Source organism: Anoplophora glabripennis, unplaced genomic scaffold, assembly GCF_000390285.2.
Source record: "Anoplophora glabripennis isolate ALB-LARVAE unplaced genomic scaffold, Agla_2.0 scaffold727, whole genome shotgun sequence".
In the NCBI taxonomy this organism is placed as follows: Eukaryota; Metazoa; Arthropoda; class Insecta; order Coleoptera; family Cerambycidae; genus Anoplophora; species Anoplophora glabripennis.
In genome coordinates this window covers 35,973-54,635 of record NW_019416835.1, presented here as the reverse complement: position 1 = coordinate 54,635, position 18,663 = coordinate 35,973, and the positions used below count along the sequence as shown (strand labels likewise).

At 31.1% G+C, this 18,663-nt stretch overlaps 2 protein-coding genes across 8 annotated transcripts in view; one reads left to right on the top strand and one right to left on the bottom strand.

Annotated features, from left to right (window-relative positions):
• Nucleotides 1–18,663, top strand: part of LOC108914699 (E3 ubiquitin-protein ligase HUWE1) — a 54,000-nt gene that overhangs the window by 13,696 nt on the left and 21,641 nt on the right. For 4 of the 6 annotated variants that reach the window (XM_018720556.2, XM_018720562.1, XM_018720560.1 and 1 more), the window contains exons 1-2: nt 14,214–14,545; nt 14,974–15,291. In XM_018720556.2, the coding sequence (XP_018576072.1) occupies nt 15,031–15,291 (261 nt within the window). In that variant the 5' untranslated portion in view covers nt 14,214–14,545; nt 14,974–15,030. Of the gene's footprint in view, nt 1–14,213; nt 14,546–14,973; nt 15,292–18,663 lie in introns of those variants that run through there. The other 2 variants (XM_018720557.1, XM_018720559.2) reach the window with 2 other exon arrangements.
• Nucleotides 407–10,561, bottom strand: LOC108914702. Of its 2 annotated transcripts, none has more exons than XM_018720565.1 (10): nt 10,368–10,561; nt 3,763–4,030; nt 3,573–3,713; nt 3,397–3,516; nt 2,328–3,326; nt 1,451–2,268; nt 1,303–1,399; nt 769–1,048; nt 560–698; nt 407–502 (listed from the first exon to the last, which is right to left on the bottom strand). In XM_018720565.1, exons 2-10 carry the CDS (start codon nt 3,988–3,990, stop codon nt 496–498), a joined length of 2,829 nt encoding a protein of 942 aa, XP_018576081.1. In that variant the 5' UTR covers nt 3,991–4,030; nt 10,368–10,561; the 3' UTR covers nt 407–495. The 2 variants fall into 2 exon arrangements, with proteins under 2 accessions (XP_018576081.1, XP_018576082.1); XM_018720566.1 differs by having other exon boundaries at nt 10,398–10,561.

The following is an 18,663-nucleotide window of genomic DNA, read 5'->3' as shown; positions in this document are numbered from 1 at the left end:
AAACTATAATCTTGTCTCACATTGCCTTATTTTTTAACATTATTTTAAATAACGTCCCTTACTTTTTTTATTTATATTATAGGTATCCCGTGTAAAATTGCGTTAAGTTTATGAGATTAAGAATTGAATAAGAATAGGAATTACTTATACCAATGTTTATATATAGGTCTCTAAAAAAAAAACACTGTCGACGCTTCGTCGTTTTGATTACGACATCCTTAGAATAATATGTTGGGTTTTATAAGTCAAAAATTGTATAAGGACATTCGAAAAATAACTACAAATATTTACTCAAAAAATCAGTTTTACGCAAGTATTTTTCTTTTGTTTAGGGTTTCAATGCAATACAAATGAAACAATACATAGTATTTATTATATACAAAAAAACATAAAAAAAACTCTACAGTGAATGAACGTCATCTATATATTATAAGGGTTAAATATTTCACAAATATACAGTATTGTACTTAATCTATATGAATATATCTTGGTGGGTTAAAACCTGAAACATGTTTTCTTGTACTGGTCAAGGAACACTGTAATTTATTACTCAATCTACCTGGTGATAGGAGCGTATTTGTTGTAATACATTTGCGAGTTATTTTGCGAGTCTTCGGAAAATGTACTTTCACCGGACATTGTACTTTTGATGCCATGCGTGAAACCTTTCCTGTAGTTACCTCCTGTCGCTGTAGTTCCTGAAAATCGGCGGATGGTTATATTATATATTTCTCCTATAAATTATGTATATTAAGAGTGTTTTCGTACCTGTAGCCTTTGGCATATTACACGTAATTTGAGGGTGCACAGTGGTATGGTATCTACCGTCACTAGTATATTTCGTACTTCCTCGGTATTCTTTATAGTCTCTTTGTGTCTGTCGGTACTCAGATAGTTCTCTAGTGGCAATAGGTCTAGCTTTACCCTCACCATTTTTTACTTCCACACTTTTATATTTTTGAAAATGCTTCTTATCGTTAGATTTCGTTATTGGCAAAGGAGAAGACGTGGTAGATGAAGATATTGCTCCGTCAGGTTCGGGTCTTACCTGAAATATCAAAAAACAAATCAATTCGTTTATTGTAGAAAGGCGGGGGGGGGGGGGGGGGGGGGCAGCGGTGTGCACGCAAATCCCCCGCCCCCCTTTAGAGAGCCCGGTGGCTTCCCCAGAAAAAAAATCCGATCCAATAATATCATATTTTTGGTCGGACTAGCCGGCTGACCAGCTGGCCCCTCAAGGCCCACCCAAAGCAAAAATTCTACCTACGCCCATGATTGTACGGTAGCGGGAAAAATAATTACTTCGTCTTTGATTTCCAAATTGGGAGGTAAACTGGACCAAACCGGATTCTCGTCCATGCAATACAGCCTTAGTTGTTGTCGAATAGTAGCTTTTTCTCTGGAAATAAAATTTGTCAGATTTAAACATAATAAGGTACACACCATTCACCTTGCTCTCTTTTTTTGAAACTCCTCCTCGACCTTCTGCATCGCTTCAAGCTCCCTAAGCCTTTTCTTTTCCCTTCTCTCAGCCTCTCGCGAAAATTTATCGGACAGCCTTTTCTTTTCTATTTGTCGAATGGTACTTTGGAAGGTGAATTTCTTCGATTTATTATTTGATTTCCATCTGTGCTCGTCTATTACTGGTGTATTTTGAAATACTTCAGGTCGATCTATGATTTCTGTGGTTATATCTTCACAGGATTTTGAATATACGGACAGTTTAAACTTGCCAAAGTTGTCCGTATTGCGTATTATCGTCTTATCCTCCTCGATGTTAGGTTTGATGTTATCCCTTCCTTGATTGGTATCTATTTCTGGTAAGTACATCACTCTGCTAGAAGCCTTATTTGCTACAGACGGATAGATTTGATCGGAATCTTTAGATTTTCGCACTTCTAAGGAATGAAATCCGTTACTTAGGGAATTGGGGGCAGATTTGCTCAAAAACCAATTAACACTTTCTTCGTCCGTCAAGTGAGCTTGTACGATATCCTTTTTATTCGACAAGTTATTCAAAACACCTGAAACCGACCTCTTCAACCTTTCTAAACCACTATAATGAGGATTTGACTTTTCTATTATGTAAGCTGCTAGCTGGTTATCTCTAGGTAAAGACAAACTGAACAGGTGGGGTCCGGAGTGGGTCGATTTTGAATTATTTAAAATGGATTTGTTATTGATACATTCTTCCATGCTAGAGTCATCGCCTAGATCTTGTTGTGGTGTCCACGATACCCTCTCCTGTTTTGCTAAATATGAAGTCGTCTAAAATTATAACATAATTATAGTAAATACAAATAAATAAATAATTTCAGTATATTTACGGGTCCAGGGAAAGCAATGCCACTTTCCGCATTGTCGTCGTAACACGCAGCTGGAATCGCGTCATCTCCGGATATACCTGAATCTCCTGATTTGTCATTGCTCGATCTAGGTCCAACTTCTACCGATGGGGGTAGTGGTCTGGAATATTTTTCAATGTGTTCTTCTACAAAAACTGGTACGTCATCACTAGCTACCGTAGCAACAGTGTCATCGATTTCCATAGATGATAGTAATCTCCATGCGACAGCTGGTGAAAATCTAGGTATTTCTAATTGCTTTTTTGGTAAAATCGGACGTAATTGTAAGTTAATATCAATTTTAGACACATGATTTTCATCTGAATCTATATCACTTGATATATCGGATTCAGACGAATTTGTTATATTATTTATTTGATGGAGATTCGTTTTGATATCGTGGATAATGTTGTTATTCCTGAGTGATTCGTCCATACCAAAATAGAAAGTTTTAGGTTGGTCTCTTCCTGATATGTCTTTAGCAATCAAATTAGGAGACGTATTAGAAGTAGAGGATTCTTTACCAGATGCTTCCCCTCGTATGAAGTTAATTATGTTTTTATTATCGTCGATTGCCTTGAGCTTTTTCCTAACGTTTTCAGCGTTATTTACATTGTGATCTAAAGTTTTTAGTTTTTCTTTATTGGTAACGTGTTTTTTCGTTTCATTTGGTTCATGTTTTGTAGTACTCTTATTTTCTATTTGTATGTCTCTCAAGCGTTTCGTAGCTTCTTTCAACTCTTTTTGAAATTCATCAGAAGTAGCAAGTTTCAATTCTGGTAGTGACAGCCTATTTGGTCGAAGATTTGTAAATGCCTCAAATTTAAACTTACTGTTAGGATTTTCGGTATATTCCATGCTCGAAAATTTATGTACATGACTAGAATTCTTTTTTGTTTCAGCTCTGGTTTTAAATAGACGAGCTTTCCTCATAGGGAAATCGGTATCGCTAGAATTTTCTTCCCAATCTAATTTATCATTCTGTAGGAAAAATTGTGATATAAATATGAGATTTTTTTTTAAATCTAGAAAAGTAATTCCACAGACTTACCGCCGTGTAATTTTGAGGTGGTGCAGGTGCCTTATATTTTTTCTTCGCCTTTCTTTCTTTCATTCCTTGTACCATTGGAGAGGTGTACCTAAGGTCTGGTTCCGACGCAAACGATTTCATCTGTAAGAAATTTGCGGTTGAAATTTATTAAATTGTAATTAAAATTTTGCCTGTACCTGTTCATGAAGGGTTTTTTGACTAGTAAAATTTTGATTAGACCGGTGTGCGGCTTGTGGCCTTGATTTATGGAGAGGATCTCGTTCGTTGGAGTAGTATGACCGAAGCGTGGGACTATGCTCTTTATACCCGTTTGTATTCTAAAACAGGATTAGTTAGAAAAAAATCAAAGCCTTTTCATAAGCATACAGCTCTTTCCGGGGGTACTCTGTTTTGTCTTCCGGACAAAGTGCCTCCAGAATGTAAGATTTCGCCATTGTTAGTGGGCCGTAGCTTCTGTCGAGCATCTCTATCGGGAAGTACCTTATGTTGGTGGTTAATTCTTGGTGGTTGTGTTCTCGGAAAGGAATGGGCCCATTTTTCTTCAGTCGGGGTTCGCTGGCTAATATGCCCAGTTTGACTTCCGATGTTGCCCATTACTGATGATGTCCTCTAGAAACGAATGTTGACACATATTCTGTAAGAAGTAGGAACGTTATACGAGTGGTTTTCAAGAGAAAGTGAAATCCCCCAAAAATATTATTATATGTATATACGGAGTGTCCCATCTTAAAAATTGAGTGGTTTTCGAAGAAGAAATACGTATTCATATAGTATTATTATAGAGTATTACATATTTCGTTTTCTTCGTCATCAAAAGAAAATGTAAAGAAATGTAGAGGTGCCCTTATTTTAAAACTATTTTGTTAGTTTAAGTAAAAGTCATGGACGATTTGAAGTATTCGTAAGTATATTGAAATTACCTTACGTAAAGGTGTGTTAAAACTATATTCAAAGATTAACTTGCGATTATCTTGACCGATTTAGAAAAAATACAAGGTTGCATATTAAAATACCGACAAGAATATAAATATGTATTTCATTATAGTTAATAATGTTTCAGGTCTGTATCTTTTTTTCTTTATTTTTACAATTTTTACCGAGGAATTTTTACTCAGTCTATATTTCTGTTATTCTATCGAATAAAATGGTGAAATATCGAAAACCAATCTGGTCGGATATTTAAAAATATTCATCCCATAACCGAATGGACGGGTACTTTCTCATGAGGTGTGGTCTTTCCGGTTAAATAATGAAAGTTGCCGAAACATATCTTCTCTTTAATTATCACCATGATTACTATTCATCTGCCTGCCATATTAAAGTTTCTTTATTTTCACTTTTATTATTTATTTGCCTTAGCAGGTTAACACGCAGCGCCATATTTACGCTTGTGAGGCCTATAGGCAGAAATTTGGTGAGGGCCTAGTTACGGGAAAAAAACATTATTTTTTATGCGTCTCTTTCAAGATTTTCTCTCGAATTTATTAAATAAATAATCTGTCTTGTTTTCAAAGGAATAATTTAAACATTGCAAAGAAAATTAAATTTTATTTTCTCTAGGAACAAAAATTTACAAATTTATTTAAAAAGTGTAGTGCATAATAATGAATTTTAGTACTAAAATAATAATAATACTTTTGATTGATTACTTATTGATTAATTAATTGATACTNGTGAATATTTTTCCCACTAATTTAATTATAAAGTGTAGTGCATAATAATGAATTTTAGTACTAAAATAATAATAATACTTTTGATTGATTACTTATTGATTAATTAATTGATACTTAAAAAAAGTTTTTATATTTGAATTTAAATTATAATTAATCTATATAATTTGGTAAAATTTTTGTTACAAGTTATTTAACACTTATTATTACATAATTTACAATAATGTTTTTCGAACTTTCTTATCAGCAAAATCAGCGATAATATCATCAAATGAAAGTTGTTTTAATAAATCGTTTTCTATACGTCCAGAGTTTAGATTTCAATTTGTTTAGATAAAATTTGGGGAAAGAATAATTGGAAGTCAATGTCATTTGCAAAATTATTATCCATAATTTTGAAAAATTTCGTCTAATAGGTGTAGGCCTGTAGGAGGGTTACCTAACTTACTAACTTAACTTAATTTTTTTTTTTAATTTTATTTATATGAGTAACTAATTACTTTTATGCCTATAGGCAGTGCCTAGTCTGCCTATGCCTAAATCCGGCGCTGTTAACACGGCTATACGTAAATATCAGACAAATAATAATGTAGGTAGCTAAATTATTTAACGTATTTTTAGAGTATTTGCTAGACTCGGTTATATTACATTATGAATGAATGCACTAGTTGTGCATAGTAAAGAAAGGCTAGTTTCCGTTTTCTTCAAAATACACCCGAATTATTTTAACAGCAAAAACGTTTGTTTTAAAAACGTTTGTTTGTAATTTAAGTGAAAGTCAATCCACTCTAATAATTCATGATTTTCAGTGAAAAATGATGTACTGTTAAGAAATGTTCAGTATCAGTATAAATTCAGTATCTATATTATAAAAAAAGTTTTGTTGTTTTACTACGTACATATTTATTAAATATACCAATTTTAAAATCTATCTTTTGTATTTTACTACTACAGACAGGCAAATTTTGCAAATTTCTTAATATAACTCTATTCTCCAAATTATATAATAGCTGTTTATACAATTTTTTTTATTAAATTATTAACATTTTCATATTTTTAGGCTATCATTAATTTCTTGTAGTGGATTCGGGAAGAAATTAAGTTAATTTCATTGAATCTTGACAGGCACTTTGAATTCCTTAATATATGTAACATTTATCAACATAATGGAAGACGATAAAGAAAACGATGTCTCAAGGTTCTCGTACTGAAATTGACTTTCTCTAATTTACTCGGCATGCCTTTTACCTTACAAAACGAGACAGAAATATTTGATCATATACGATGAGAAGTGAAATAGCTTATAGAAATTTGTTTACATTTTATTAAAGCATTTTTGTTAAGAGCAAATAAGACGTTATTATAAATGACTCTTGAGCTAAGGATCTGACATGGGATTGGAATGGATACTCTGATGATCGTCATTTTTTTACCTCAAGTTTCACTTCGTTAATATTACGTGATTATTGTATTCAATTCTGATAAAGGGTACCTATATTTAGCAATGTATCAGTATTGCAAAAAATAATAAACCGTTAGATACAAGTTTAATTTAAAAAGAAATTAGTCTTTAGACCTGGTATTTAATTTTTTTTTTTTTTTTTTCACCAATAAAGTAAATATTATATGATTTGTGATTAAAATAGATATATACAGTACATTCAGAGCCAAATTTGCATTTTTATTGTATGCCGTATAGGAGAAATTTAATTAGGAATTTAATGAAAGGGATTAGTATAAATAGCAACGTAAAGATTTACATGTTATGTGGAAAGTTTTACAATAGATTGATTGTTGATTGAAAAATAATGAATAAAAATTCATTAAGTAGGTATATTGAACTGTTTTGGTGCACAAAAAACTGTAAAACCATTATATTTCAAAAATTTACGTTACCCACATGGGTATTACAAGCGACGCAACTGTTTCAAAACAAAAAGTCAAGGCATACTTTTAAAAACCATGTAACCATAACAAAACTGTATATAGGTAGTTGTTAGATTGTATATAACTAGATAAGAATTTCGATAAACGAGGCAAATGCAAAACTATTCATCCTGAATTTATGTATATTAAAAGATCATCTGGGTAAGTTAAATGTCAGTAACAAGGCTGTTTTCTGAATTAAAACAGGTATAATTTATGTGAATGAATATTCCGAATTATTCTAATTCACATTTAGTTTTTTATTTGAATTAAGCAATATATTGCTTCTTACAAGTTTGTTGCTAATACAGGGACAACTTCCTTATATGGTACTCATGATGCTTGCTTTTCATTTTATTTACCGATTAGGTCATACAAAACAGGTTTTTACATTTTCCATTTTTATTTAACATTAAATCCAATACGCCTACTAAACAGTATATTATTAAATGTCCTACCGATATTTTTAATCAGTTTTTCCTTATATCCATATTACTTGAATTATTGTTTATTTCACATTATCTTTTTATATTTTACGAACAAATAATTAGGTACCTGATTATCGTGATACAATAAAAATCAACAAATAAAAAATCGGTTTTATGATAAAAATATAAATAAGTATGATTAAGGAACAATAACTATTACTAATAACTGTGTGGGTGTAAGTATAAAAATTTGTCCCGGAAAAATAATATAAATTAAAAAATAGCAAAATCGATACATTTTTTTTTTCAGTTTCTATTATTCGAGATTGAATGAGAGCGAGATCGTTCTTTTATTACCAAGAAAACAATCAAAATCTGGTGTAACTTTTCTCGTTTCGTATTACATTACGTGGGAATACTCGCTTGACATTTTTATTTCAATTTGCATCATATACCCACATGGTATCGTTTCTTAATTGTTCTCTGTTGGCCAACGATCTCATGCTCTCTGAAATCTCTACCACTTTATTTTTTAAATAAACTGAAAACCGACCTTTCCCTGTCCTCATGTAATATTTATTTGCCGTTGTGTCAAATAGTCACGAAATTTTGATGGTCTTGGGTGAGAAATAAAAAATATTTTATATTTTTCATGTAATACAAGGTGTTTCGTATAATTTCGTATAATATGCAAATTCTAGGAGCATAAATTTTAATACTAAAAAAAACAGTAAATTAGGAACAAATAAACATTTACTTTGCCACTTCTGTGTTTTTAGTCATAACATTTAAATCTACTCAATGCTCCCAAAATTCAAACATTGATGAACGGAATATCTTGTACAATGTACACACATCAGAATTATTTCGAATCACTCCCTATATAGTATAGGTATTTAATAAATTTTCAAATAGAAATCCTTCCACGCTTATTATAATCTGCACTAATAATCAGAATTCAGAACTAGTTAGTGGTCAGAAAAGAATTTAATCAATTGCCTACTAAGTTATCCCGCAATTTACCGGTAATATTTAATTAAATACATACCTATTAAATACTTTAGTATTTTTATAATTTACAAATCTGCTCTACACTATTTTATATTTAATCTATACTTACGAGACTATATTATTATCCCTATTATTATTATTATTATTATTATTATTATTATTATTATTATTCTACCTATATAATTTTTTAACTTTTCCCACATTTTAATGTAAATTGTAGGGATTGTTGTAAACAACATTTGCAGCTAGTATTAACGCTATTTAAATTAATGTAATGCAAAATTTTATTATAACTTTAAAACTAATGTAGGTTGCTAATTGTAAATTGGAAAGTTGATAGGGAAGCTAACTCATATTATAGGTAGGTATATACCTTGTTATTAAATTCGATTTGTTACGACTATTCGTTGAAAACTATTTTGGATTTGTGGTTGATCCATAACTGTTACAAGTCCAATGTAAAATGAAATTGGAATTTGTATTATTAACGGAGATGTACCCAGCTTACCGTAAAAGAGATAATTATAAAATGCACTAAATTGTGATACGAGTTAGACTAAAAATATATTTAGTATATAAGAAGAAAATATGTATGTACAGGGTGATAAATTTCAATCTTGGTAGGTAAGTATTCGGTGCCACAGATTTGATACCTGCTGCAGCAAAAATGATAATCAAAAAATAGTTATATTAATAGTTTAACATGTATTCAGGGCGCTACATTAAAAAAAAAAGTGATTAGAAACATGGGCGGTTTCGAATAAGATCAGATATTTTGTGTAGGTACTGATTTCGGTATCTCTGGAACTTCATTATTTGACAAGTGTATATAAAAAAACCCCGGCTTAGATAATATTTGTTCATTCCTTTAGTGTATTTTTATTCGTTCTAAACAATGATATGCTATAAAAATTTATTTTGAAAATATTTAATAAAAAAATTAACAAGGAGCCGAGATATTTTTGTGGCAAGTAGAAAGGTAAATATGACGTGTACCTCAAAATTTAAATGATAATTTTCTGTCTAATACTAGAAACCAGGAATAGCATCCACGAAAAAATTAAGTCCTTGAACTGAGGCGTAGGTTTTCAAATATTTCCCAACTACGCATTATTTATGTATGTCCGCCTATTTTTGTATAAATACTTAAAAGCAATACAACTAAACTTATGCCATTAAAGCTTCTTTGTTAAAATGCATAAATAAAAATATTTGAGTTAGTAATTAGAAAGTAACATAACATTTTATTGATAGAAAAGTTGAAAGCTTTTCTCCAGTTTGATTTATTTTTATAGCTTATTATGTCGTTAAATAAGTATTCCTTATTTTATTAGTAGTTAATAAAAGATTTATCTATTTTTTCAATATAAAAATGTTCAGATTGTACTTATATTAATATTTAAATATAAGTAACTCGCACTGTAAATGTTAATTTTCAAAAGTTTTTTAAGTAAAATCAACAGAATTTCAATAACTTACATCAAACTGTGGGCAAAGAAAGGAAGATAGCGAGAAACTTTTCAAAAACATGTTTGAGGTCTGAATTACCGAATAAACTATTAAATCAAATTAAATCAGGTGGATAGGTACTGTCTGTAAATTGTAAATTTGATGAAACGTCAAACTGTGAAGTAAATTTTATGAATTTGAATTTTTAAAATATTCAAAATTAAATGTATGTATATTCGACTGATTATGGCTTTTTTAATGTGCGAACCAGCAGGGAGGAACTACTGATCCAATTTTTTTTAACAACGTATATCAGATGATAATAATATATTAATGTTGCCGCAGTAATACATAATTTATACCATTTAGAATAAGAATAAGATATTAAAGAATACAATCCGTTTCAGTTAGTTTAGCATTTCATAGATCTCATATTATTGCTAAAATAAGTTCATAAGTAAAAACATAAACATTTATTAATTCTTACACGAGTGTAGTAAACTTCATAAAAATTTACAGTATGTTTAATCCCTTCGAGTAGTAGAGATTTGGAGAAGCAGACCGTAATTCCTTTGAATGTGATCGTGAGCAGATGATTGTTTTCACACTTATATTAACAAACACACACACAATATAAGAGCAACAGGTACGCCGTTCAGTACTACTTTCACCGTGCACTTTGCTTCGGTACTAACGACCATACTACAACAGTTAAAAAGTACGAACAGCTAGCGGTATTCTCTTCTGTAGGAGGGGTTAAAATGTACTACCTACTTACCAACTAGTGTATATTCCAAATACTCTTGTATATAATTGTATATATGAAATGCCGATATTACTGTTTTCTAATGAGATTCATCTATACTGATTTGTAACATCATATAATAAAATTTTAATATGCATGCTTTTCCAGAGCCATTACTGTTTGGCGAACATCAACATACAGGGTATCCCAGAATAACGTGTACAGCGGAAGACCACAGATTCGTGGACTCAAAATAGGCAGATTTAGGCTAATTCACCTATATCCGAAATCGCTAGATGGCCTCAAAGTTAGTGAAAATTTTTTGAATTTCGTAAATAACTCGAATACCTATTAATCGATTTTGATTATTTTTAGGGTGTCAACTTTTGCTATTGATCTATACATTTTGGTGTTATACAGAGCGTTTTTTAAAACTTACAACTCCTACAAAATTGATGTGTGGTCATAATATCCGTTCATAACTTTTTCCTCTTTCGCACAATAATGATAACTATTTTTAATTTCATAAGTGATACCATTTGGAAGATTTTGGTCCTCTTGTAGAATTTTGATTAAATGAGCGGTTTGGGTACAAAAAAATATTTTATAAAATTCTACATTGTCTTGCCAGTCTTGCCACCCATATTGCATTACTTAACAAAGTGCTAGTAGGCACTGACTTTGTAAGTTGACTGTAATTTCAGTTTGATCTTTAAGTCATTGTCATTGTACCTGCCAATTCTCGATGAGTGTTTACTATGATAAGATATACCACATGTTACTTCATTTTTCGATATGGATACACACACATACGATGAATTAGAGTTATTTACAACATGCCTAATTTTATTGAGATAATTAATAAAAACAATCAAATACAATAAAAAATGCTGGAGATAAAAGTAACAAAATTGATGTTATTAAATTTAGTATAACTTATTTAAAAACTGTTCAAAATGATCGCCGTTGTTTCTACAATAAAGGTTAATTCATCGATGAAAGTTAAAGGTCACCATTTGCAGTTCTCGAGGACAATTTTTTAAAACATTTATGGCAATTTGGTTATGCCTCCACAACTCTTCTTCAGTGTTAGATGTGGAAGCATACACTGTTATTTTCAGATTGCCCCAAAGATAATAGTCGGAAGGTGTTAAGTCTGGTGAACGAACAGGACAGTTAACAGGAGCGTTATCCCTTCTACCGATCCATCGACGAGGGAATCTTTGGTTCAGATATGTGGTTCAGACTTCAGATAGTGTCGGGACATTTACAGTGAAATATGGTGGAGCTCCATCATGCATAAACCACATGTTAGCTCTGAGTAAAAACGGCACACCTTCCAATAACCCGGGTAAAGTGTTTTGGAAAAATTCTAAATAAAATTCCCCACTGTTGGGTACAGAGCCAATAATAATGCTATCAATTTGATTGTTTTTTCTAATTATTTGAATAAAATTAGTCACATTGTAAATAACTCTAATTCGTCGTATGTTTGTGTATCCATATCGAAAAATGAAATAACAGGTGGTATATCTTATCGTCGTAAACACTCATTAAAAAAATTTTCACTAACTGAGGCCATCTAGAGGCCAAACTAAGCGATTTCAGATGTAGGTGAATTACCCTAGATCTGTCTATTTAGAGTCCACAAATATGTGGTCTTCAGTTGTACACGTTATTCTGGAACACCCTGTATATTTAACAGTAATTTTTAAAAATTACTCCCAAGGATATGAAACAAGTTACAAATACATTCGAGTCAATACCTATTACCATATTAACAATGCATGATGAAAGCTTTAGTTTTTATTATTCGCATTCTTTGTATAGTTATAACCAGTGGCAGCTGGTACGGGCGGGCTTTGAGGCGCCGCCCCCTAGAAATTTTCATAATAAAAAAATTTAGTTTATAATCTTATCTATAGTAGGATCGTATTCGATGCAAAGTAGAGCAAAAAGTTGTCGGTCTTTTATCAAAGAAAAATCGTGTCATCATTTTTAGGAGGCGTAAGATGAACTATTCAAATTTAAAATGAAATTGAATGTAAAATCTGAAATACCGCTGCATACGCACTGTGTTCCGGTAGTAGCTGTAGTCGCCCAGGTGCATCGAGTGTACGAAGTGGTCGGTTACACGTCAAATACTAACCTGGCGAGCTTTGCCGTCAATTAGAGAGCGCCTCCAAAAAACAAGTAAACAACAGTGGCGCGTACAGAGGTAAAATGTAGTACATATGTGGAATTTAAAAAACAAATTGGATTTATAATAAATTACTTTTAAAATAAATAGTTTATGAGAATAAAGGAATTTTTGTAGGAACAAAGGTGCCAGACGTGAACTGATCCCTTCGTCCCTTCATAATGTATAAAGAAATTATTCAATTTCTAAAACCCTTAAAAGCGTACTGCATTGGTTCCCTTGTCAGCCAATGATTTATTACTTTGCATCGAATATGATCCTACTATATATAGTTAAATTTGAAATATGCAGTAAATTTAACTCGACTTGCAAAATTCGTTTGCAAAACTCTGAATACGTGGGCTCCTCGTACTCATCCGTACATCTGTGAAGTGTTTACGGCTATGGACATGGTACACTACTCAATACTCATGGTTACCGTCGGTCCGTCGCGCAGCAGTGAAAGACAGAGTGGGAGTAGCGCATATTTCATATTTCTCTTTCTCTGTTTATTTCGTCCTTAACCAAATAATAGCTGTTCACCACTTTCTTTTCTTATTAAAAGTAATTTATTTACGTGTGGTGTAAAATTTTGTTACCTACCTAGGTAGGCATTGTTTCTTGTGTTTTTTAAAAGATTGTAAAAATTTAAATTAGATTGTAAAGACAGACTCAGTACTTGCAATGCTATGTATTGAAAAATCAATGGTGTGAGAAATAACCAAACTTTTTCCCTAGATTTCAATAGTATCTACTTAATATAAAACTACCCAATTATATTTGATTTTTTTTTTTCAAAACTTTGTACTTAAATATTTCCGCTCTGTTATGGAAGTCAAGAGCCGCCACTGTAGTTAACATTAATAAATATATTTTCCGTATGTTTATGAATTTAAAAATTGATGACATTAAGTACTAGAATACACTTTTTGTTCCTCAGTCCATAACCCATTACTACGAGTATATACGTATACCTTACATATGTCAATAGCTATTTGATAAAAAGTTCAATTAATGATACATTTAGTATTTATTTAGATTCACAGACAAAATCCATCTCATTTCAATTATGAATATAACTGAATATAACTAAACCCAGTAAATGAACAGATGCCGTTTATAAATAGATACGTATTAATTACGTCTCGTATTATATTGCTGGTTGCAGTTAATTGAATTTATATGAATATTTCGCAAATGTATTATTTTAGTGAGTGAAAATATAGACGGTATTGTTGTGCACGTCGTCATGATTGAGTTCATTACTAATTAAATATTTCATAGTTTTGAATTGCAACATAAAAAATGGCTTAAATTTCTGTTCTGTGACAGTGCTGCTGCTGGTAGCTATTTTTATAACTTAAGTCACACGTCACACGACGATACTTTTGTTTGGTTATGTTGGTACTTTGTGACAGTTTCTGAAGTATCTACGCTGGAAAGTGTGCATATTTCTAGATTATCAAAATATTTTGTTAAATTAAATATTATACGTTTTTTTAGTAGTGTTCGGTGCCTTAGTGTGTTTTACTTTTAAGTGTTTTGTCCGATGTACTATGTTCCACCACATAATATTTTAGGACCACATGAAACACAAAGGACCGTTAGTTATATAAAATCACGAAACAGTGGTGCGGTCCTAGTAAGTCGCTAAATATTTATCTCAAAACAATAACATCAATCAATGAAATTTGAAGCTTTACATCAGTTTTGTGTATTTAGAGAAGCAACATAAAAACTTGTAAGTTCGATATAATTATGCCTTTGTTTAGTTTTTGTATTTTGTTGTCAGCAATTGTCTTAATATTTGTTTTGTCAATTCTGTTTTCCAATATGGCCGATTGAGCGTACGTACGTACAAATCTGTATGATTTTTATGCAATCCATGGTACATTATCAATTTTTCTTTAATTTTTCCGTAATCGATCCAGCCGTTAACTGCAATGGTAACCTTAAACTTCATATATTTCTATATTATATGATGGCAACAGAGAAGTGGTGACTAAGCAAATATTTTGTGTACTGCACATTAAAAAAACAATTCTATATTTGTTACATTTTCTAGAACTCAAATGAATTCATACTGATCAAATTATTCGTTCACGGTTCTTATAAATGATAATAGTGAGTATAACTAGTGTTTGTTTATTTATACATGTTTCCTTTTAGCTGATTTTATCATTGCTGTTATAAATATGAAGTAAGCCATAAAAACTCAACAGTAAAATGAAAATAGACAGATCAAGAGTGCGTAAAAGCACATCAGAAGTACCTTTAGAATGTCAACAGCTCATTGAGCGCCTTCAACAATGTTCCCGAACTGAACTTTTGGATGAATTGTCTAGGATCCATTCCTGGACTTTCGGAAAGTGTGAATTATTGCATTGGGCCCAAGTTCTCGATGTGTTTGATAGAATTTTAGGAACAGCTGCTGAAAGAAGCGATGATAACAAATGGGTTCTTAAGTGTGATACATATAATGAACAGGTAAGTTAATTTTTTTGGTTTATTTAATGACGTAATGCTTATAAATAGTAGAATTTTTTTAATAAGTACCTTTGTTACAAATTAATTCTTGTATTGCTAGTTTTATCAATGTTTTTAATCTATAAATCATTCAGAATGAGATAAATTTTCTTCTAATGTGACAATCAATTCTGATTCATATTAGGATTTATTGTAGAACATTTTAAAGCATGTTCATTGAAGCCTATATGACTTTATTAAAAAAATTATTCACTAAGTAGCAAATAATGGTTCATTCTGATAAAATAAAATGGGGCCTGCTCTATTTTAATTTAATAATATTTTCTGCAAACATTTTTGATTATATGTTAATCAGTTCACAACAAAGAAATACGATTATTATAGGTTATTGTTTCACTGCAAGCTGCAAGAAGTTTTCCATGCATTTTTGACGCATTCTGTGTTACTATCAAATATATTTTTTTTAGTAATTAAAAAGTTAACAAAAACCTGACCTTTGTTATTTGATTTGACAAATATTTTACATATTTTTAAAGCAACTGCCCATGTTTCTAATACAAATAACTGCTCACTATCAGAAGAAAGCTAAAGAGTTGACTTTTATAAAATTTAATTGTTTTCAAACTGTAAATTTGAAAAGAAAACACTAAATTTTTATAGAAAAATTAGTATTGTGTCATACAGGCTTGACTAATAAATGTGTTAGTAATTTTGTTAACATAAAAATCAAATTATATGTATATAACCTTGTACTAGAGGTCAAAATAGACTGTTTGAACTAATTTACCTAGATACTAAAATGCACCCCTAACGAGTTACAGCCCCTTAAAATTGAAACAAAAAAAAAGTAAAAATACAAATTTCTCCTAAATGTCTGAAGATATTTTTTTCAAATTTACACACGACCAAAGCTAATAAATAGCCATGTTTTGAAGTGAATATCAATAAAATGCATTGAAAACATGGGGATAATGTAGGGGCAGTCGCTCTTTATTTCACCCTCTATTTTTTTATACTCCATTTTTTGATGGCTTGTGCAGCATTATTGGACAGATAGTTTAATTTTAAAAGAATTTTTTAAAATAAAACAGGTAGGTAATAGGGTAATAAAAGCATATATATTCACCTATATTGATATATAGTTAGTACTACGATATCCAGCATACATACCACAAAAAAAGTCGCTTGTAATGATTTTTCTTTATACAGTAGAACCTCGATAATCTCAGTTGGCCGGGACCCGACCGTTTCTGGATATTCGAAAACGCGGTTAATCGAAATAATGCTCAAACTTGCTCGTATGAACTTTGTTACACATACATATGTACAGGCTGGTTCATTTTCGATGGGAATTCAGGGTATTTCAGAAACTACTAAAGATATGATAAATCTGACACGACGTTCTCGAGCTCGATTTTCATGGCAAACTCGACTGTCAGATAAAAAATTTGCTATCTTTATTTGTTTCCAAGTTACAGGGCGTTTCTCGTTACTTACTGTCTCATTGTTTAACATGTCTGTATCTCAGCTGTTAAATAAGTTAGAGTTAAAGTGAAAACTGCTCAAGACTAATTCTTTAGCGTATAATTGAATGCCGGTATTAGATTTTTAGTAGATCTTAAGATTTCAGAGTTATGACCCTAAGTTATATTTTTTAAATGGAAATCGTAGGTGACCACTGCCTAAAAAAATAGAGATTTTTTTTTGCTTTTTAGCAATATATCACATGCTATAGTTATTTTTACAAACACGGGAGATACGGGGTGTTTTATATATAAATTATATATTTTTTTCCTTTTTAATATGACCAGCTATGAAAATACAGATAAAACTACAATTCTTACTTTTACAAAAGTCATATCTGTTGTAAAAATATGACATTTATTTTAAATGCACAACATATCGTGTGTTAATATAATACTAACGAAATTTTAGGAGTTATGTGGATAGAAACAAACGGACCGATCAGATGGCCAGCTAGGTTACCTGGCTTGAGTCCGTTGGACTTTTTCCTTTGGGGTTTTCTAAAAGACATTATATTTAAAATTCCTTTTAATAATATTTCAAATATACATTTAATGAATGCCACCCGAAGCGTTGCCGGAAGATGCGTGAAATGTGTGACAGTTGAGAGATGGCAATTTGAACATTTAGCTATCATTTTTGAAAGTTTTTATTGATGTAGGTTCTTACTATTGTTTAATTTATGTTTAATATTGTAACTTCAGTTGAAGTGGAATAAAAATTTGAAAACTGTCTTTCCTTATCTGTAATAAATATTTTAAATAAACGTCATATTTTTACAACGGATATGAGTTTTGTAAAAGTAAGAATTATAGTTTTGTATGTATTTTCATAGCCAGCCATATTAAAATGTAAAAAAGGATCGAATTTATATATAAAACACCCTGTTTCTTCTGTGTTTGGAAAAATAACTATAGCATGTGATATATTGCTGAAAAGCAAAAAAAATCTCCATTTTTTTAGGTCATGACCAGCTATGATTTCCATTAAAAAAAATATAACTTTGGGTCATAACTCCTGAATCTTAAGACCTACTAAAAATCTAATACCAGCATTCAATTCTACACCAAAGAATTAGTCTTGAGCAGTTTTCACTTTAACTCTAACTCATTTAACAGCTGAGATACAGACATGTTCAAAAGTGTGACAATAACGAGAAACGTGGTGTCAGATTTATCATATCTTTAGTAGTTTCTGAGATACCCTGAAATCCCATCGAAAATGGACCAGCCTGTACATATGTAATACGAAGATTAATTTTTATATCCAGTCGAGAAAGCGATAGGTAAGTATGTATAAATGTATATTATGTATGTATGTGGTATACATACATACATACAATAAAAAATAAAATAATTGATATGTGTATATGTAGATACCTAATTGCACAGGTACAAACGTTAGGTGCATTGTATATACAACAAGATGTTAAAATGTAGAATTCAGTGGAAAAAAATCAATAATTTTGTGCATGTGCACGAACCAAATGCTAGACTACTTACGTAAACAATACATATGCGACAAACAATCAGAGATTTTGTCGTCCCGCGTCAGGTAATCTGCACATGGACAGTGAATACATCTCATTCTACTATGAATCCGCCGCACGGATAATCGAGGTTCTACTGTATTGTTTTTCTGAGAAATTATTCAAATTGCACTTTTGGTACTTACGTCCCTTTGTCTGATTGACGACGATATGTTGTGAATATTGTGAAAGGACCGTGCACACAGTTAATGGAAATCGGCAACCCCCTTATTCTTTTATGGCCCATTTTTATTATACGCATGTTTATTTTTTTACTTTATGGCTGCTTTTTTATTCCTTCTCTTTGTTTCGAGAGGAAG